The following is a 20,317-nucleotide window of genomic DNA, read 5'->3' as shown; positions in this document are numbered from 1 at the left end:
TCCATCTTTGAGGAAGAAAACCAGAGACCATCCCAGAAGACCCTCCCATCAGGATTACTTGAAGAGGACTGCTACTCAGATGGAGTAGGGCACAGGAGAGAGCAACAGCAAGAGTTCTGCCTTTTTGATTACCACTTTGAACAAATTCAGATGACAAAGGACAGGAACACCCAAGCTGAGCAAAGGTCAGTCTGTCTGTCTTGCTGATTTTCCCATTTTCTTTTTCCCTCTGCAACAACCTTTTCATTACAACATTATAATAATTTTCTGTAATGCAAAATCATGCAAAGTTGGTTGGTTTTTTGCTGCCTTCTCTTCCACTTCAGCTGAAGCACTCTGATTCCAGTACCCAGCTAATTGCTTTTGATCTTGCCAAAGTTCAAGTTACAGTATCTGATATTTTTCTTCATCACAGCAGCCTCTATTTCCACTTAATGAATACTGATGAGTTAGACACTAGAAAGTGCCTTTGGTCAAACAACTTGCCTTGTTCTGAATTCTCAGTAGATCTAAACAATTACAAATCTGTCAGTACAATCTTCTTTACCTTCAACATTAACTACAATGTTTCGTAATACATTTCTGAAACTTTTACCAAGAGTTTTTTTCCTGTAAGTTTTTTTGTGTAGCATAGGGCTGCAGGGTCCCTTTTCAATGCACGCATTTATCTGGGCATGATCCTCCCAGGTCCTCCCTGGGCCACCAGCCTGTGCAGGAGCAGATGATGAGGGACAATGTGACAGTGTGGGAGGGAACTTGATACGCTTTCTGGGGCAGGATGGGACCACAGGATCTCATCTCACCCACTGTGAAGCACAGACTTGCCCCTCACTTGACATCAGGAGGATTGACAGCATCTTACAATAAACACCATGAAATCGGGACCACCCGGGTCTAACAAAATGGTCTGGCAAATCTAGACCAGCCTTTAACTCACTGTTAGGAGTAGATATTAGGGTTACCCTTTTCCCCCACTTTTTCATAGTGATGGCTGAAATGGCAAATTTAGACATTTCTTCAGGAATATAACATAGGACTGTAATCTGAAATAATGTATTTGCAAGGTTCTCAGATATAGAAAAGTTAGTGAAGGAAAATTATTCCTGCAGAGATACAATGGCACGTTCACTCAGGAGTTAATTTCTGAATAAAACTAACCTGAAAGCATGAATGGAAACTGAAAACCATGAAGCAGCTTCTGTTTTAAAGGAACTACTGAAAACGTGCATTACTCGTTCTTCAGACTTTTTACTGTGGAAATTAGGCACGCTCCTGTGGGTTTTCCAGCAATGTTACAGTACCATGCCGAATTACTGTGAGAATAGAGGAATTTCTCATTGAAAAGCCCTCTCTGGACATGTAAAGAACAGTTTTTGAAGAGCAGTTCACACGTGCTGAAATGTGCTATGTAGCAGGAGAGCTGGGGCACTGACAGGCGGCAGGACAGGAAACACAGCTAAGTGTCTCCAGATGAGGAGGTACCTGTCCAGCTCCTGCCCAGCAGCCCAGGCTGTGCAGAGAGGCATCAAGGCTGGGAGAGCCTTGTGTGATACCCCAGATGAAGTACAATTTATTTGGGAATCTTTTGGAGCCTTCAGATGCAAAGAGAAAGCAAAAAAAGCACTAGAGTATGGGAAAAAATAGGACTCATATGCCCCGGGCAGAAAATGGTTTGCCAGGGGCAAGGGATTCAGGAGCAAAGCAGCAACAGCCAGAGCCGCAGCAGGAGGGGAATATGTGACTCGGGCTAGGGGGAAACTTCCCATGTGTGGGCCAGTGAAGTTACTTGCCCAGATATGAACCTCGTTTTCCCCCTGCCCGGTAGCTGTCCCTGTGTGGTCCCTGACACTGGCACCGAGGACAGGAGAAAAAGGGACTGTATGTCTTGTGAAGGATGGTAGCCTTATTTTCCTTTTTGCTGCAATGTTGCCTATTTGTGCCTAATTCATCACCCCCTCTCATGAGAAGATGGTCTTGTCACTGCTGCTCCTTGCTTCTCCAGCCAGCAGTAGTCCTTTCTCAGTTTACTCCTGCCCCAGACACAGCCATTTGCATATTTTTCAGGCTGCGTCTCCTTTTGCTCCCTGCCATGCTTCTGTTCTTGCTGGGTGCCTTTGTATCATCATTCCTTTTTCCTGGCAGGTGTTTCAGCTTGTCCTAGTTTACTAAGTTTCACCTTCTGCATCCTGATGAAGCTGTTTGGAAAAAGGGAGGGTACCTTGGCAGAAATCCCCCGGCATGTAGTTCCCAGCTCAGTAGCAGTATCCAGGGAGCTGGAGCAGTTGCCCTGCATAAACTACACAGGGAATCTCCATCATAAATATATCCTTTACACTCATTTCTTACTTGTCAGCAACTGTTGAGCCCAAGCTCAAGAAAAAGCCATGGAAATTATTTATGGGTTGTAACTAATATTTTAAAACAAACAACAAACTGATCCCTGTGCTGAAGGAGCAGTGAGGACACAATTCATTAACTAACAGCTTGGTCTCCATCTTATATTTAACCAATAATACTCTATGACAAACAAACAAACAAAAGAGATGTAACTGTACTCTGGGACCTGGTCTATATGACCAGATCAGCATTCACGTTAGAAGTGCAGCTTCATAAGTAAATATGTGGTGGCAAAAATGCTGTGACAGACACCTACACTCATTTATTGAGGAGAGAAATAATTAGATAGAGTAATTTTTTGTCCCCTTAAACAGTAGAATGTCTTACCTAGAAAAATCTGTGGGCAAAAATAATTACGTCAGCACAGCTGACATAAATTGCTCCATTTTTAACAATTCAATCAAATAGCTTTTCTCCTTAGAAATAGATATTTTTGGCAAAAATAAAATTTCACAAAGGAAGAACTCTTAAGTTTGTTTGTAAAAAGCTATACATTAGATTATACTTTAAAAAGAAATTTACTTTTCTGCTTCTGATTTTTTAACGGAAGCTGCTCAAAGACATTTATTGTATTAAAACTGCATGTTTTAGCACTGAAACAAATGCAGCCCCTGTGCTGCTGTCTGTAAGGGACAGAAGATGAAGTGAAACTGTGTGGGTTCTCTACCCCCACGTCCTCCCCGGATGGGGGAGAAAGTCCTTGCCAGGAGTAAGAGAGGAACAGGACTTTTGGATCTTCTTGGTCTTCAGATTGTTTATTATATCTTATCAGTAATTTACATGCCACCAACATAGCACGAAGCAGAGAAAGTACCAAAAGACATGATACAGGAAATTCAAGGCCCTTTTAAAGGTAAACTACCCAACTGTTATTAGGAATGTATATTATTATTACTTTTCTACCGGTGCCTAATGAACTATCCATTCACATAGCCTGTACTGCAGCATTTCCTAACCAATCATTCTGTGCTACCAACACTGCAAATGGAGTAGGTGAAGAAGAAGGAAGAGACCTGAAAAATGACAGGAGTCCTCCATCTTGTCTTCATCTACTTACCATACTAATAAACCCAAAACTCTAAATTTTTCACCCTGTAACAAGCTATATATTATACTACCACCTAACTCACACCCTTGTGATTCTAATTCATCCCAAGGCCTTGGCAGCCCTCTCCATGGCCGAAGGTTAAAAACAGTGTTTCCCTGGAGGGATGGGCCCCTCAGGACAGGCAGAGAAACATTCCCTGCACTCTGGGTTCCAACACAATCTTGCCGGAGTTCCATGGGGTTAGACAGTGAGGAGAGGGCAAACAAGCCGCACAGAAGAGGAGTAAGACTTGCTCCCAGGTTAAAAGGTTTTGTACAAAATCTAGACAAGACTTTCAGTTTACAGAGACAAATCCTTCAGGTGAACTGGCAGACTGAGAGGGGCTGAAAGCAGATAATTTCAGTGGAATAAACTCTCTACAGAGCTGAAGAGTTGCTGAGTGAAAAGCATGACACTATTTCATGTTGGGAATAATGTGGTAATGTTCAGGGCAGATTAATATAATGGGTTAACTTGACAGTAGGGTCAAGATGACCAGCAGTGCAAGAGAGTCTTAGATACAGAGGCTGCTACAGCCTTCGGCAGGTATTCTTTTTTTAAATATGCTTGAATGGACCATATCTGTTGAACTAAAGCAAAATATTTTTTCTGTGTGTTCCAGAAACTTCTTCTCTTCTTTCCTCATCCATGTTTTATTCATATTTTTTTCTATAGATTTCCAGGTCTACTTTGCAACTACCTGAAGCCATGCAGCCTTGGAGTCATATCTTACCAAAGTTAACAGCAGTGTTTGAGTTAGAAGGCTTAGTAGCAACCAAAAATTGCTCAGAGCAAAAGCTGTCAAATGTGAACCCACACCACAAAAAGGCAGTGGAAAAGCTGGAAAAGTATGTGGCTGCAGGCAGGAGGGGGAGCAGAGCAGCTCTTTAGCAACAAATTATTGAACTAATTACCTCCTAGTAAAGATACTGCTTACTCAGCTCCAGGGATGAGAAAACACATCAGGAGGAGGCAGTGAGCCAGAAGCCTCTGAGTTCTTGTACTGATATGAAGGAGACTGTCTGATGATCGATCGTCTGGTCTTGCTCAAAGCATGGACATCTACAGGCAGGTCAACCTGTGCCAGTGTTTGACTACCCTCTCTGTAGTGTATTTTCTTGTGGAATTTCATGTGTTTCAGTTTGGCCTCTTGTCCTGTTGTGGGCACCACTGGGAAGGCCCTGGCTCCTCTTCTTCCTCCTTCCCATGAGGTATTTACATACATTGATGAGATCCTTCTGAGCCTTCTATAGACTAAACAGTCCCAGCTCTCTCAGCCTCTCCTCGTATGAGAGATGCTCCAATCCCTTAATCATTTTAGCAGCCCTGAGTTGGGCTCAGTGTGGTATCTCCACATCTCTCTCTTGTGCTGGGGAACCTGGGACCAGACGCAGCAAAAAAATATCCCTGCAACTCTAGTTGGAATAGAATAGCAGAATATTTGCAGCTGGAAGGGACCTACAGTGATCATTTAGTTGTCTGACCACTTCAGGGCTGACCAAAAGTTAAGCATGTTGATAAGGGCGTTGTCCAAGTGCCTTTCAAACACTGACAAGCTTGTGCATCCACCACCTCTCTAGGAAGCCTGTTCCAGTGTTCTCAGGTTAACTCAGGCTCAGATTCTCAGGTGAATTTATTTTCTTCTTCCTATTTTTTTTTTTTCTTGGAGAACTGGTACTTAGCAATCCTCAAAAATGCTATTGTGCTTTTTGCCTGTGGCTTTTCCTGATGCTATTTTGTTGGAACCTACTTGTTTCTATTCAAATCTCTCCTGAAGAGAACAGATGCAACTCAGCTGAAATGGTGATGACTGTACAATCCCGTATGTCACTGCAGAGTGGGAAAAATTAATAGCATCTAGTAAACAACAAAGCAAAATCAAATGTGAGGTTTCAGTTATCTTTGCTATCTTCTGCAATCTGAAAAATCCTTTTTGTTCTTGTGAAGTTCAACAACAGCTCACTGAACACAGCCAATGGGTTTTCAACAAGTTTGTATTTTAATGTTAAATGTCTCTATATCTGCAAGTATAAACACATTGCTGGGAACAAATACCCATCTCAACCTGTGGTCTCATCTCTGATTTTGATTAAATTCCTCCATTTGCAGCAAAGGAAGCAACAAATTTACAACTTTGTCAGTAAGGCAAAATAGTTGAGCAATTGTTGTGTCTTGATTTACAGCTCATTTATTTTTATCTACCAGTCAACATACAAATGCATTGTTACAGGTTGGGATTTCAAAGAGCTTTGAGAAGGGAAATAATGTTCCCTAGTCCCTTTTAAATAGCTACCTCTTCTTTCAAGGCCAATTGTCAATTACAGTGAAAAGTGACATACAAGAAACTTCTGTCTAGATGAATAAAATACTCAAGCAGTAATACATTCATCAAACCCGTTTGGCTCAGGGAGTCTGCAGGCTTCCACTCTTTATTAGTCAGCAAGTTCTTTGACCTCTGTAAGGAGCTAATCACCACCGTAAGTCATTACCACTTACCATACTGCATGTCCACTTTTAAAAATTGAAAACACCAACTCCAGCATCTTCTGTATTGTTTGGCAACAGCAGCTGCATTTCTAATGACTATATTTACAGCAGGCCTTCCAAATTTGTATTTTAAAGCCTGTGTAGTTAATGGCAGAGTCTGTCTTGTTTATGAATGCAGTGGCAGCTCAGCAAGTATCATAAGTGTGTTTGGGAAGTGTTCCCTAACCCCTTGGCCTGCTGGGCAGTAGTGCCAGGCGAGGGGAGGGGAGCTGCTCCTGCTGAGACCATCCCATCTCCCAGAGTTACACCTGTGTTTTGTCAGTAACAGAAATGGCAGTGACTTTGCCATACCTCTCCTCAGGTCTCTCCAGTGACTTGGATCCAGCCATGAGAGCAAAATTTGCCTGGGCTTGAGTGGCAGGATGGAGCTGTGCTCACACAGTGCAGTAAGGCAATAAGGAATTGCACCACAGTCTGGGGCTGCAGTTCTAGCAGGTCACACTTGGCACTTCAAATCACTACTTTGAATATTTGGCTTGATTTAAAGCCCAGCTAATCACAGGATCCAGTTCACAAAGCTGCTCATTATTTTACTGCAGAAATTGAGTGACATGTTATGTTTTGAGCAGGGGAAATGATAACCCAGAAAACGGCATGGAAAAGAGGAATGAGATTGTGAAACATCCATTTCTCTTCCTCTCTCTCTGGCCTTTCTTTATGCTGATGGAGAAAAGTGGCAGAGCCACTGCCATTTTCCTGCCCATCCCTTCCTACCCTCTGCAGGTATACCTTGCACTTCCTGCAGGTCAGAGCACAGGTCTGCCAGGCCATTATGCAGATCCCTGTGTTGCCCTCCACCCCACTGTGCATTTCTGAAATTACAGGACAAACCTGGCCCAGAAAATCCTCACCAGTAAAGCAATTTCTGGCCCTGCTGGCCCTGCTCATGTGAGTACAAACATCATGTGCCTAAAGGACAGTTTAGGAACTCTTCACTTGCTACCTGTATTTGTTGAATGCAGGTCTTTTACAAGAAACCACTGGTTCATCCTGGTATCCAGTAACAATAAGCTGCAGTATCAGTGAAGAATGAAAAGGAGTTGTGTGGTTATTTGTGATTCAACAGCGAAAGCTGCCCCCTGGAGGAACAAGTCATTAGGCAAATGAGATAATGAGATGCAACAGGGTCCAATAATACCTCCACACATTCAACAGTGAGCATCATTATTGTAGTCACTTTACTAAGTTAACCAAAGAGACTCAAAAACTGAAATACAGACTTTGTACAGAATGAGTTGGGAGTACAAATAAAAAAAATCAACATTCTTCAAGAATTAGTTGTGTTTATAAACATCAATAAATACTGAAAAATATGTGAAAATTAAAAAGAAAAAAGGAAACAGTATCAGCAATTTTAAATTGTCCCAATATTTATAACTTAAGTGGATTTTTTTGTACTTTAGCAATAGGGATTTCATCCAGAAGTCCTTATATAATTAAAAAAGGAAAAGAAAAGTAGTCAGCATATTGCTGACACAAGACCAGGGAAGGGGTCACAACTAGAGCAGAAAAATGACACATCCCGTTAGAACTGTGTTACAATTTTGCAGGAATACTCTTAATGAACACCATATATGTGTGAGAAAGAGACAGCATCACTATTACAGGCAAGAAATGATGGTCAGGTGTCATTATCCATTGTCCAAAATGAAAATTAGTTAAAGGGGAAATGGAGACTGGAAAAGGAAAGGGGAAAAAAGATGAGGAAACTTTTAAAAACACCTCTTGATAATAGTCTCCTAAGGCAAATGTTACATGCACTACCTTCCCAAGAAACTAGACAAAGCTCTTCCATTCCTCGTATGTTTCCTTTCATTTATTTTCATGAAGAAAGGTTTGAGAGAGCAGAGCGCTGGGAAGAAATACTGCAAACCTCTAAATTAGTGAACGAACTTCCAGCATCGCTATTGTATTCAGGGTATGAGGAACTGGAAGAAATTATGTTTTTCAGCCTCTGAAGTGCAATGATCAGTAGCAAAAGGAGAAAAGCTAAGAGACTAAGGAATATAGAAACATAGACATAGACGTTGGATAAACGGCCAGGTGATGAATCCACTGAAGTTGAAAGGGAGGTGGGATACAGCTCCAGAAAAGTCCCGTTTTCCATGTTTCCCACAAATCCAGATGAAGGGTCGGGTTCTGACATTACTGGGTTTGCGTTTTAAAAATCACAACAGATCTTGTATTTCAAGGGCAGTTTTAGTAGCAGGAAAAGGGTTTCTTTAAAGCGAACATTTTTCCATCACAATGGTGAGATGACAAGTCAGCCAGTGAATGAATTTATCCTTTACTGCTCAAGCCCAGGACAATTTAAGATTATATCCTTCAGAACTGCAAGGGAAAAAAGAAAAAAGAAAGCAAGATTAATTTACTAGCAGATAATGTGCACTCAATAGAATTTAGCTCTTAGGAGTTACATTTCTTAGCTTGAAGATGCAATTCCTAGAGAATTAGCTAGCAATTATCTTTCTATCTCAATTTTCCAAATTGCAGGGATTAGGAGAAATCCTACTGAACCCTAAAGAATTAAAATTGACTCTTCCCAACCAGGAGTTGTTTTAATTGCAGAACAGCACAATCAAAAATGTACTTTATATGGGACAGAAATGCTGGAATCCAAATTTATCTTGTGAAAAAAATCTAGTCAAGGAATTAAACCCCCTCCCAAGACTTCAGCTCCTCAACCTAGAAGAGCAAAGCCACTCAACATCACAGTAAAGGATGAATGCATTAGCCACCTACTCCACAGTGTCTTGCCAGAGGTACCCAGAATTAGAAAATCTGCCAGACCAGCTTTCTTACTGTATATTTAGAAAATGTTTTGATTGGTTTCAAATATCAAAATGCACCTCGCTGTAATTCTGCCATGGGGATCTCAATGTCAGACATGTTTCAGTGAAGTGATGCACCTTCTGACACCTACAAGCAAAACCCCCAGGAATGGGCAGCCCTGCCAGCCCAGCAAGCATGACAGGGCTATCTAAGGGCTATGGAGAAAAGGTTACATCCCAGATGTTGTTTTATTGTTTATTTATTGTGTTTGTTGTTTTATAGTGGAGCTTTTCGTGGTCTTAATCAAGCATCCCAATAGCCTACAGATATGCAGGAGTACAGAACTGCATCTGCAAATACCAGATAAAAATATTCCTACCTTTGTGGTGTATAACTCATAGTGATGCATAAAATATACTAAACTAAAGCCATTTTATAACTCTAATAGTATTTAGCCCCACAGGAAACAGTATTTGTTGTACCCCATGAAATAAGTCACACCAGACTGAACAAAGAGAGAGCCTTATGAGATTATACTCCTTTTGAACTGTCTTTAATTTAGTGATATAAAATTAACTAATGGAACAATATGTGTTCCTTTCATGTTCTGGAAGTAGTTAAGTGTGTTATAGCTAATTTATCCTTTTTAAAAGATAGGCTTTGATATAGAAGATGTTTATTCTTAATTACTTGTCATAATGAAAATCAGATCCATTATTAATTGAATTGCTCTATAATAACTTAAGGAATTAATTCACATGAATTCTTTAACATGGCAGAAGTTGAAAGCCTTTAATTTTTTCACAAATTTGAAATATATTACATTCTACTTTTACTATTAGCACTTGGCCCTGGTACAAAGAACAACTTTGGAACTTTTTGGGACTTTTTTTGAAGTTAGTGGAAAATTACAGTATTACGTAGGACTAATCAGAACCTCTGTTAAGCAGAGATGTGAGTGCTTTGGTAAATCAGAGCATTTACGGGTCCTACAACATCACCCAGGCTATTTTTTAAATGAGTATTTTGTAGTGAGATCAGAGAGACTGTAAACTCTTATTCCAAATGAAGCCACAAGTAGTTCGTTCAGTGCACCACAGCTACAACTTCAGCTCAGGTTCCTGCTTCTACTGGGAGAAGAAGGTAAGTGCCATGAACTGTTTGTCTCTCTTACCCTGATCTTCTTGAAGGAATAAGCCCCAGAGAGTCAGATGTCAGCTTCACCTTCTTGCTAGGTAATTGGGTTTTCGTTGCATTCCTGAAAACTAAATACAACAACATCATAACATTTAGCCCAAACCTAGTTCCAAAAAATGACTGGGAATTTTGTCACTGACTTCAAAGTATAATGGCAAAGCTGGCTAACTGCAATAACCCTGTTGTCTTTCTGAGAGCTGTAAACTGACCCAGGAAATGAACTAAGGAGGCAAAGTTTTCACATTCTGTAGTGGTCCCTGCCTTTCCCTCATCTGTTTATGGAAAGCTGAGTTGGTGTAAGGCAAAGAATGAGTTTCAAGTGTTGTTCTTGAATGACTACAGATGGAGAGGAACTCTAACTGTCTGACTGGAGAAGGCTTTCCAACTAACCACTCTTGAAAGCTCCTGGGACAGGAGAACTGGCACCTGTCTGCTGGGGACTCAGATTTTGGGGTGTAGCTGGATCTGGATTACTTTGTCAAAGGCACCTCTGCAATGCTGGGACAGGGTTGTGTGATTTGAGGAGGCTTCCTGAGTATGGAGTGCAGCCTCACGGTTGAAAGCTCCAGATCATACTCTGCCTTTCTGACAATGGCTGAGTTTTCCTGCTGCTATTGCTCCATTTCTACACAGCCTTGCTACTCTGATGGACAATCTGCCTAAAAGATGCACAAAAATTTCAGTAAAACAATTCAAAGATTTCAGTAAGACAATTCGCTGTTCCAAAAGGCACAGACTCTACCTCCACACTCTGCTGGTTTTAGATGCACAAAAGAGCAAAACCTTGTCCTGCTGCTCTGGTCCTCAAATATGAGGGTTGGCACAAAAGGAAAGGCTCTCCTAGACACTTGGTGTCATTTGTACATCCTGCCTTTTGAATCAGAGCCACTATTTAGGTATATTCTTCCAGCTGTGCATTGTTTCTCCATTCATGTCTTTGGTATAAGTAACCTTTCGCAGGTGAAGACAACCACTCTTATTCCAGGGGTAAGCCAACTTGGCAGATACTGTAGGCAGGCTTAGATGGAGTTCTTCGTATTTCCTCTTATCCCATGGTAAGTGGGAGATAGGCAAGGTGGCATTCACCAGAAGAAGGGCAAACTGGGCAGGTGAGGGATCAGGCAAGGCATCACTGTGTAAGAGGCCAGCCCCAGGTACCAGGCAGTACCACGCCTGGGCAGCCATGCCAAAGCTATCCACTACTTGCATATCTGATGGAACATGCCAAAAATTCAATTTTGTAAGAAAATGCAGATGTGGTCAGGAGCAGAGCCCTCACAATTAGCATATGCCCCAAGTGCCAAATTATATGTAACATATGTAATTTAATCTTTAGCACTGCTAAGACAGTAGCCATCTCCCAGTTCAGACTAAAGTGAATATTAAACGAGACTGCAACACTCTCCAGGATGGCATGAACAGAGCCATTTACAGTGTTGTAAATGCTTTACTGTCTGTATTGTATTTCTTCACATATCTTGATGCAACAACTCTTCTTCTCCAGGCTCAGTCAGATATAATTTAATGGTGTGTACTCACACCACTGAAACCCTAAAATTTGAGGAACAGGCAGCAAAGATAAGTCTGGTAGACTCAAATTCTTGTGAGTTTATCAGCCACAGAAAGGCACTTTGTTTTCTTGGTTCTTCCTGTATTTTTGTGACTACAAGCTGAGAAATACCTTGGCTGTTTCAGAGTCTTCAAAATATTAAGCAGAGAGACAAACTGACATGAAAGAAAATCAGCATTTTTGTATTACATAAACTAACGTTTTGTCTCAATCTCCTATGAACTTTCTTTACAGGTAGAAGGTATCCTGGACAGCCCTTATTGTAAACATCTAACAGATGAGATCTTAATTTGCCTTTAGCATAGTTACAACAGAGAGGTCCCTTGTCTGGCCTAATTTCAATATTCTGTTAACAGGGCAGGAAGAGCAGGAGGAAGATTGTGCAGGTTCCCAGGTGATATGGTGATGCCAGTTCTAAGATAAGACCTACTCATCCCTAAATATGTGTCACCCCTCCAGTTCTGCTGACATAGTGATTGGTTCCAAAAACTGGCAGCAAGTTTTCACTAGACTGATATATGTATGAAGGCCAGGGAGCTCCTGGTTTAATTTTTTCATCTTCCCCCTCACCATCTTTGTTTTCTACATTTATTTCCTTCCTATATTACCAATATTGCCCTTCCAGCAAACATGTAACACAAAGCATTTAATGCCAAACATACAAAAGTATGTTTGCAAGCTCATACTAAAGGGCTGAGTGAATTTTACATACCAGGAACACTTCAGCCTTGAAAGGTAATATGCTCTAGACTGGAAAAATGTAGCAGTTTAACATCATGCAACTAAATAAGACAGTAGCTCTAGACAGAAAAAAAGAAAAAAGCAACATTTTGTTCCATTGAAAAGGTAGGTAGGAAAGGCAAAGAATGACATCTAGCTTGCAGTTTACCAAGAATATTATTCTTAATACTTCTTCTTCTTGGATACATGCCTTTGTCAATTAAAAGACCACAAGTAAGTAGGATGCTTCTTTTTCCCATTAGAGATGGACCTTCCAGGAGCAGAGAATCCCTTTCCCACTCTGCCTGGGAAACAGGATCAATAGCCAACTGACTCAATAAAATAGAGCACAGAAGGAAAAGAAAAACTATTTCCTGCCACAAGCAAAGTTTTCCTTTTAATTTATGATCTAATTTCATTTTTTATAATGATTTAATATGATTTAAATTTATGTCTTTGAAAATCTAAGAAGACAAGTGCCCAGATGGCTTGGTTACAGGTTAAAATCAAGTTATAATTTGTTTGGGGGTTTGTGTGGGGCTGGAAAAAGGAAACTCTCAGAGCCATAAGGATACTTAGATTGATTCAGATAGGCTCCAATGATTCTCTAATTTACATTTCCCATGGATCTGCTGATTATAGAGTCATTCTTATCAACATAAAGCAAAGATGTTGTGACCTGGGATCAGACCTAGAACCTGTGAGTTAAATCTGGTCTTTAAAAGTAAAAGAAAAATGAGCAAGGAGAAAGAATAAAATACTTACAAGCAGGAAGAAGATACAGAAATAGAAGCCGATTGTCCAATGCGGAAGATGTGGTTGGTGATCACGCCCGAATCTAAAGGGACTGCATGCTGAGAAAAGCCCCTATAAAAAAGCAAATAAAAGCAGAAGAGTTTAGTAATAACTACAATTATAATAAAATAAAGGAAGGACAAGTGCTGAATTTTGACTGCTCTTACTGCCAGAAATTTCAGAAAAAACAAAACCAACTGGAATCCTGGCTTGTGTTTTAATCCTGCTAACAACATCCTTCTGCTGCCCAGTTACAGCACAGCATGTACCGTATCAAAACCATGATCCTGAACTCTGCTTTACAGACAGGCTTTGATAACACCTTTCTTTTCTTCTGCAATGGGCTCCAGGACCAAGACAGACATCTGTTCCCTCACACCTTTTTAAGCACTAGAGCACAGTATCTGCTCTCCAATTCATTTCACATTATACCCTAAAGACTCCTGCCAGGAATCAGGTCTTTTGGATCTCACTTTATTCATTCTCTTTATTTCTGACTATCTGCAGTTTAAGTTTTCACATACCTGAAATACCCAAACTGAGTATATTATATGCACAAGAATAGCTAGAAGAATTTTGTGTGCTACATGCATTCAATACCTAAAATTAAAACACAGCCCCTGAACTGTTTTTAGTAAAATAAATTAAATTTCTTGTGTATGAAGAAACAATCCCAGATAATGCAGATTAAAGCAAAAGAGGGGCCACTTTCAAAAGGATCTTCCTCTTTGGGGGAGAAAAGACATTTTCACAATCATTGTACATCTTAGAGCTCTGCCCCTTCAGCACATTTGGTTTGACTGCGTTAGAGAAGCAGATCTCTGGGGATGGATGTTAATGCATTGTTGTGCTGCTTTCATCCCTTCAGTCACTGAATCACTTACAGTTTAAGCCTCCCCAAATTCAATAAAGAAAATTATCTAGTGCAGCTGTTAAAAGACAGTATTGCTGAAATCCAAATGTTTTGATAACACTGACTATACTAATGTTCCACGCAAAGGGAGTCAGACAGCTTCTTGACCACCTCTTTGTGCAGGACAGGTAGGAAGCTGCAGGTGTAAGTCAGCTGCCCCAGAGATGGACCCAGCATATGCTCTAGATGTGAGGGTGTGCACCCTTGTCACCTTGCCCAGAACTGCTTCTGCGGCTGAGGCAGGTGTAGTACAGGATTCAGAGGGGATACAACAGCCCCTGTATATCTTCTCTCTAGCAAATGTGCCTCACACAGCCAAGAGCTCTACCCTATGCCCCTCAGTTTTGTCTGCTTGTAGCAGAGACCCTTTCCCTCCCCTTTATCCTGGGGGAAAGAGGCGTAGATCTCTGCAACAGGGCTGTATCTTCAACCAAGGCAAAGATAAATGATTTTGCTCTTTTGTCTTGGGAGAATTTTTGTTAGTTCATCTCCCCCCATATACACAGAGCACTGATCTTGCCCATTTAGTCCTTCATTCAATACAAGAGTGCCACAATCTCCAGCAAGGCAAGGGGAACAGAGCCAACCAAATTTTGAGCTGATTAAACATGAAGTGAAAAACACAAGACACCCTCGAGGCTTCCTAAGTGCAGGCATTCATATTCAAATGGAAAGTGTACACAGTCAGAAGGGGACGGGTGAGCTTTCGATTATCTTTGAAGAACAGAGAAATATTTGGACCAGAACATCAACAAGCTTATCTTGAGAAGACCCCTCGGCATCACAGTTGTATCCCACAGTCCTTCATCCTCTTGCACCACTCCAATGCCCTCCACAGCTGTTTTCACCATTTCAACTGCAGCAGTAGGCCACAGAAGGATTTGGCCCAAAGAGTGTATTCATTCACTGTGCCAGTAAGATGTGTGAGGAGCAGGGACCTATCTGCTCCCTGTATCTCTCAGGATGTGGAAAGGGGTAAGGAATCTCACTGCTGTACATCTGGGACCTCAGGTGGGAAAATGGGGCCCTCCTGGTCCTGCCTCCCATGAGATCATCAATTTGAATCGCACCCAAAGGACATACAATCACCAAGGAAATCAGTCTCCTTCCTGTGCTGGTTTGTTAAAAATATTTATTTCCCTTTTTTTTTTTTAATTTCCTGTGAAAAATCACAGGTTGCTGAAAAAAACCCACTCAAAACTCAACAGCCTACTCTTTGCTGACCATAATGATGGGTCATATTTGATTTCTTCGTGTCCGGTCCAAAATTTATTTGTCATATTGCCAGCCTGAATAACTTTTGTTGCCACTCTCAGCCAAATTCAACCCAGGCAGAAACCTCAAACTGGTTTGAGCTCCTGAAGTTTAATGACAGTGGGTGATCAGGCAGAGAAAACGTGAAGGTTCACACAGCCATTTGGCTGCCCATAATAGCTGTAAATCTTGGTAATTGACTTCTGCAGTCAAAAACAGCCACTAAGGTGTGACTGTCAAAGTAACAGACCCTGGGTGCCTAGCTGGAAAGGAGGTCCAGGGCAAGGTTAGCCAGGGAAGAGGAGAAACCAGCAAGTGTCAGGAATCCCTAACTTCTGCATTTTGTGTAATGACTTCTTGTTTGATTTCTTGCAACCTCAGATTTGGAAGTTTTGTTTGAGTATAAAATTTAGTGTAGTGTAGAAAGACTGCTTAATGAGAAATGAGAATTCCATTACAACCCATTTTCCTCAGTGGAACAAATATACGGAAGTATTTCAAGTGCTTGTGCCTTGTTGCCTCCTTTCATGGTTGAGTCATCCCATTCCTGCTACCCCTTCTTTTGGAGGCTGCAAATGGCTGTGTTGAGCATCCCACTAACACTACTGATAAGCTTCTCAGGAGATGCCATCCAGCATGTGTGTGTGGGGCATAGTGGTGATGTAATTAATCTCAGAACAAACAAAAGTTAATCAAGCTTTGCTACCTCACGCCTGACTCTTCACATGGGCTCCTGATAACCACCTTTTGTATTTGCCACAAGCAGACCAGCACTGGACTCCAAAGCTGGGGCCAAATGGCCAGTGCAGTGGAGGGCTGTGCACTGTCTTCGCCCTTCCTGAAGCCACCACACTTCTCATGGGGCAGTGCTTCAGCTCCTGCACATCATTGACTCAGACCAAAGCCTACCAGTTAAAATATCAAGCCCCAGGGCAAGCAGTCCTTGTTATCAGAGCTTGCTTTCATTTTCCATCACATTCATGTGTGAAACAAAAAACTTTCAGTGCTTAGACCCTCAGGTTCAGCTCCAGGTAAACGGGGAAAACCCCTCAGAAATATTAAACATATCCCCTTCATCTACAAGGAATAGAGTTTTAGGAGAAAGTATGGCTAAATCTAGAACTGAATGGACCTCAAGTGTCTATTGTCTCTCCCAGTGCTGCAGCACAGCATCTGGCCCGATGCCAATGCCATGGCTGCACACACCTGAGAGCCTCCGCCTTCCACACTCCATGGGGGCACATCCACTCCTGTATTGGCAGACCTCTGGGCAGACTTCAGCAAGGAGCTCTGCTGAACAGTAAGTGCCCTATAACTTTGCTAGTCAGTGGGGTTACTGGTCCTTAACTAACGAAGCTGTGACCCAGGAAGCAGAGTCCTGAACAATAAGAAAACATTTTTCTACTGCAAAATTCAGCTGACATACTGATTTCAATATATTTTATAAAAACAACTTGTATAAATCACACATTTTATAAATCGCAAATTTTATAAATCCATATCACACCCAAAAATGTCAAGCAGATTTCATTTCAACCTTCTTAGGAATCTTGTCACAATATAAAGCTAGGACAAAATTTTTTACACTTGGTTCAACAGAAATTTCTGTTAATACATCATTTTCAGATTTTTTTTCTCTCCAAAAAAACCACAGATGCAGCACCAGCTACATACTGTACACTTCAAGGGAGTTTTAGGCACCGATGTGCTATCACAGTAACTCCACTCACTGTAACTCTGCTTCCCAACTCGGATACCTCAGCATGCTTTAGCAAGAAAAGCAAGAAAACAGCCTTTGCCTTTGATTCTCTGTTTCCCCCCACTGCTGTAACAGAGAAGATCCCTATCCTCACACCATTCCTTATTTTACCGACACAGGCTGCATGCATGCCCTCCCTCGACAAAGAAACCGTGGCATATTTGTGTGCCTAATATTCACATACAGTCCCTGTTCGCAAAACAGCCTGCAACAACTTAGGCAATGAGACAACACGATTGCAAAGGGAGTTGCAGCGAGCCACGCTGTGCCGTGCAAGCATAAGGGGGCAGGGTTGCACCTGAAATGCCAAAAAAGAGGAAGTGAGGATAATGTACGCTATGGAAGAGCTTCTGCTGGTGCTAGATAGAGTGATCGCTTCAACAACTGACTCTCAAATGTCCTAGCTTTAGAAGACACTGTTGTGCTCAAATCCAGAGCAAGAGTAATTCCAGTGGCGGGGATGGTGGCAGCACGGGTGAGGGCTTGTCTTAGCATCTCACCAGAGGGCTGCTGAAGGCATTGAACCAAAGCGAGTGTGCTGGGACATTCCAAGGAAAATAAAGGAATGATGGACAAGGTGCCTATATGAAGCTACAGCTAAGCACAAGGTGGAGCTCAGAGAAATACAATGATGGCTTGAGGAAGATGCTGAGAGCATAGGCTGATCAAAGCCTAGGGGTATGTCTTGGGAAAGCAGGAGAGTTGGTACATCATGTATGGGGAGACTGTCAAGGACAGTGAAAGCCTGTGGCTGACATGTCCGATGCAGGGGGAGAGGGAGCAGCAGAAGGACAAAGAGGGGAGATGCAGACGAAGTGGCAGGCTAAGAGGTGGGTTTTGCAGCAGTGCCATGGATCGACTATGTCGTAACAGGATTTCCTCTGCACAAGCCCGGAAAAGGAGGCAACCACAGTCATGAAGACACAGGGGGAGGAGTGCTTGCAAAAGAGTGCAGCAGGTAGAGGAGAAAATATATCGACTTTTTAGTATTTAGATTCCAAGTCTCAGACCTATCAGAAACATTGGATTTTTCAGCAACTTCTGAATGTACTCTGTTGTTGAGATAATTCCTCTTCTGCTTCTGCATAGATGGGATGCAAGGAGGAAAGGCTCCGTTGCTTCCTGCCTCTGATGGGGAATTTACAGAATACAACTTATAATTTGCACTGCACCAGTAAGACCCAATTATGAACAGACACACTTGGCAGAGGTGAGCTATCCCAGTTCAGCCTTTTACATCTGAAAAGGTTAACAAAGTGCTCATGGCAATAACTTCCCAAGCCAAATATATTCAAACACATACATCGTGATAGTACTAGATTAGACCTGGATGCTGAAATAGCCCAAGACCCCTTCCCCAGCAGTTCCAGGTCCTCCAGTATGTATCCTGTTGACAGCGAAGCACAGGTACTGGATAGAGCAAGTAGCAGTCTGCAGGCAGGCCAGCCTGTGCACCAGAGCACAGGAGAGCTGGGGAAACACGAGGGAGGCAGGGTGCCTCTCCTTCCCCCACCTTGGGTGATAGGGATGACCCAGTCCGAGGAAGAGGTGGGGAAAAAAAGGCAACCAGTACACAGCTACAACCAGCAGCCATCCCTAAGGGGAACAAGCCCTTCTAGGCATAACAGCAGAGAGAAGGCAGCTGGTTGGTTTCACGTTGCCTTTTGTTTTGGTCTGTTCAGGCACAGGAAAGTTAGAGTGGGTCCAAAATGACTGTAAAAAGCAAAATTCCAAGGAAACAGACATTGACACTCCAGCTGGATCCCTTATCATAATAAAACTGCCAGCACTATATGCATCTTATATGGTCCAGATTTTACACATTTCTCCTATTCATCTTTCTCCCATTCTGCTATAATTAGCTAAGAATTAAATTTAATAATAGCTAGAATGCATTCCTAATTGTCTTTGCTTATATAAATGTTAATCAGCGTGGCAAATTGTCAGCCCTTTACCACTATTTTTGCAATTTTCCTCTAACTGTTTAGCATTTGCAAGGGTAGGAAGAGTTTGCTTCACTTGATTTCTGTTCCAAACTTTATTACATCTAGCAAGATGATGTTGAAACAGCCTGCAGCTTTTAGGCAGACATAAAGTGTTTGCAAAGGGCACAGTTTTGTGCATCCATCCTGGGTTTTTTTCCACGCTGTGCTGTCTAAGCTCAGCTCTTCTCCAGCTACATTGGATAGGCATGCTACAATTTATTTGCAGAGGGAGCAATTCTTTCCTCGTCATCTTTCCGCAAACAATGTGAAAGAGCACACGGGTTCCAGTGTGTGCTTATGCCCGCTGAGCCAAGAATTTGCTTGCACAGTGATGACCCAATGGTCTGCACTATCACATCCCTGGGCTGCAGCATCTTTCAGCAAAAGAAACCAGCCCGTGCCTCCCTTCTCTCCGCATCCCTCCTTCCAGAAGCTGTGCGGCCCCGTGCTGTCCCCACGCTCTCCGAGAGCGTTCCCCTTTTTGCCTCTGCCGAAAGCAATTTCTCCAAACCCAAGAAGCGTTCGTTCAATTCAAGCACTCTGACAACCCGCGAAGTGAGTGAGACTAAAAACAGGTTCTTTCCAAATTACGTTTGTGAACGATCAAGCACAGGCCAAAAAACACGTACCTCGGTTAAACGCTTGTGAAAATCGAACGCCCCTGGTTACAGCACAGGACAGGCAAACCGCTGAAGATGCCCCCTCGGAGCAGCAGCACGGGCGAGGCACGGCGGGACCTGTTCCAGGCGCACAGCAGCTTCCCAAACCCGCCGGGGACCCGCCGGGACCCGCCTCAGCCGGCGCGGTGCCGCTCGGTGCCGGACAGCGGGAGCGAGCGGCCCCGGCGCTGCGGGAACAGCAACAGCGCTCGGCCGCCGGGCAGCCGTGCCCGCCGAGGCTCCGCTCGCACCGAGGGCACGAACAACGCGCACCGGCTGACGGGCAGGGGGAGAAAAAACCACCCCACACCCGGAGTTTCGACCTCCCTCGAAAAGGCTCGGGATGCTCCGGCTCAGGCGCAAGCGGCAGTGCGGCACCTTCCTGCCCGCAGCCGCCCCGCTGGGGCAGCTCCGCTCCCCGCTGCCCCTGCGCGGCCCCGGGCCCGGCTCCCGCTGCCGTCCCGCGCGGCCGCGGAGGCAGCGCCGCCCCCGGCCCGCCCCTCGCCCGTCCCCGCCGCCCCCCGCCCCGGTGCCGGTGCCGGTGCCGGTGCCGGTGCCGGGCCGGGCTGCGGGGCCGCGGCGGGCGGGGGCGGTGCTGCCCCAGCGCCCCGGACGGGGCGGTCTGTGCTGGGGCAGGGACTGGGGCCGGCCGAGTGCACCCT

At 43.2% G+C, this 20,317-nt stretch overlaps 1 protein-coding gene across 1 annotated transcript; it reads right to left on the bottom strand.

Annotated features, from left to right (window-relative positions):
* Window positions 1–5,460: 5,460 nt before the first annotated feature.
* On the bottom strand, window positions 5,461–20,111 carry SERTM1 (serine rich and transmembrane domain containing 1). The gene is made up of 4 exons (XM_032099609.1): window positions 19,626–20,111; window positions 13,056–13,157; window positions 9,978–10,068; window positions 5,461–8,362 (listed from the first exon to the last, which is right to left on the bottom strand). Exon 4 carries the CDS (start codon window positions 8,175–8,177, stop codon window positions 7,854–7,856), a length of 324 nt encoding a protein of 107 aa, XP_031955500.1. The 5' UTR covers window positions 8,178–8,362; window positions 9,978–10,068; window positions 13,056–13,157; window positions 19,626–20,111; the 3' UTR covers window positions 5,461–7,853.
* Between the last annotated feature and the right edge of the window lie 206 nt (window positions 20,112–20,317).

This window comes from Corvus moneduloides, chromosome 2, assembly GCF_009650955.1.
Source record: "Corvus moneduloides isolate bCorMon1 chromosome 2, bCorMon1.pri, whole genome shotgun sequence".
NCBI lineage: Eukaryota > Metazoa > Chordata > Aves > Passeriformes > Corvidae > Corvus > Corvus moneduloides.
This window is presented reverse-complemented; position numbering and strand designations above follow the sequence as displayed.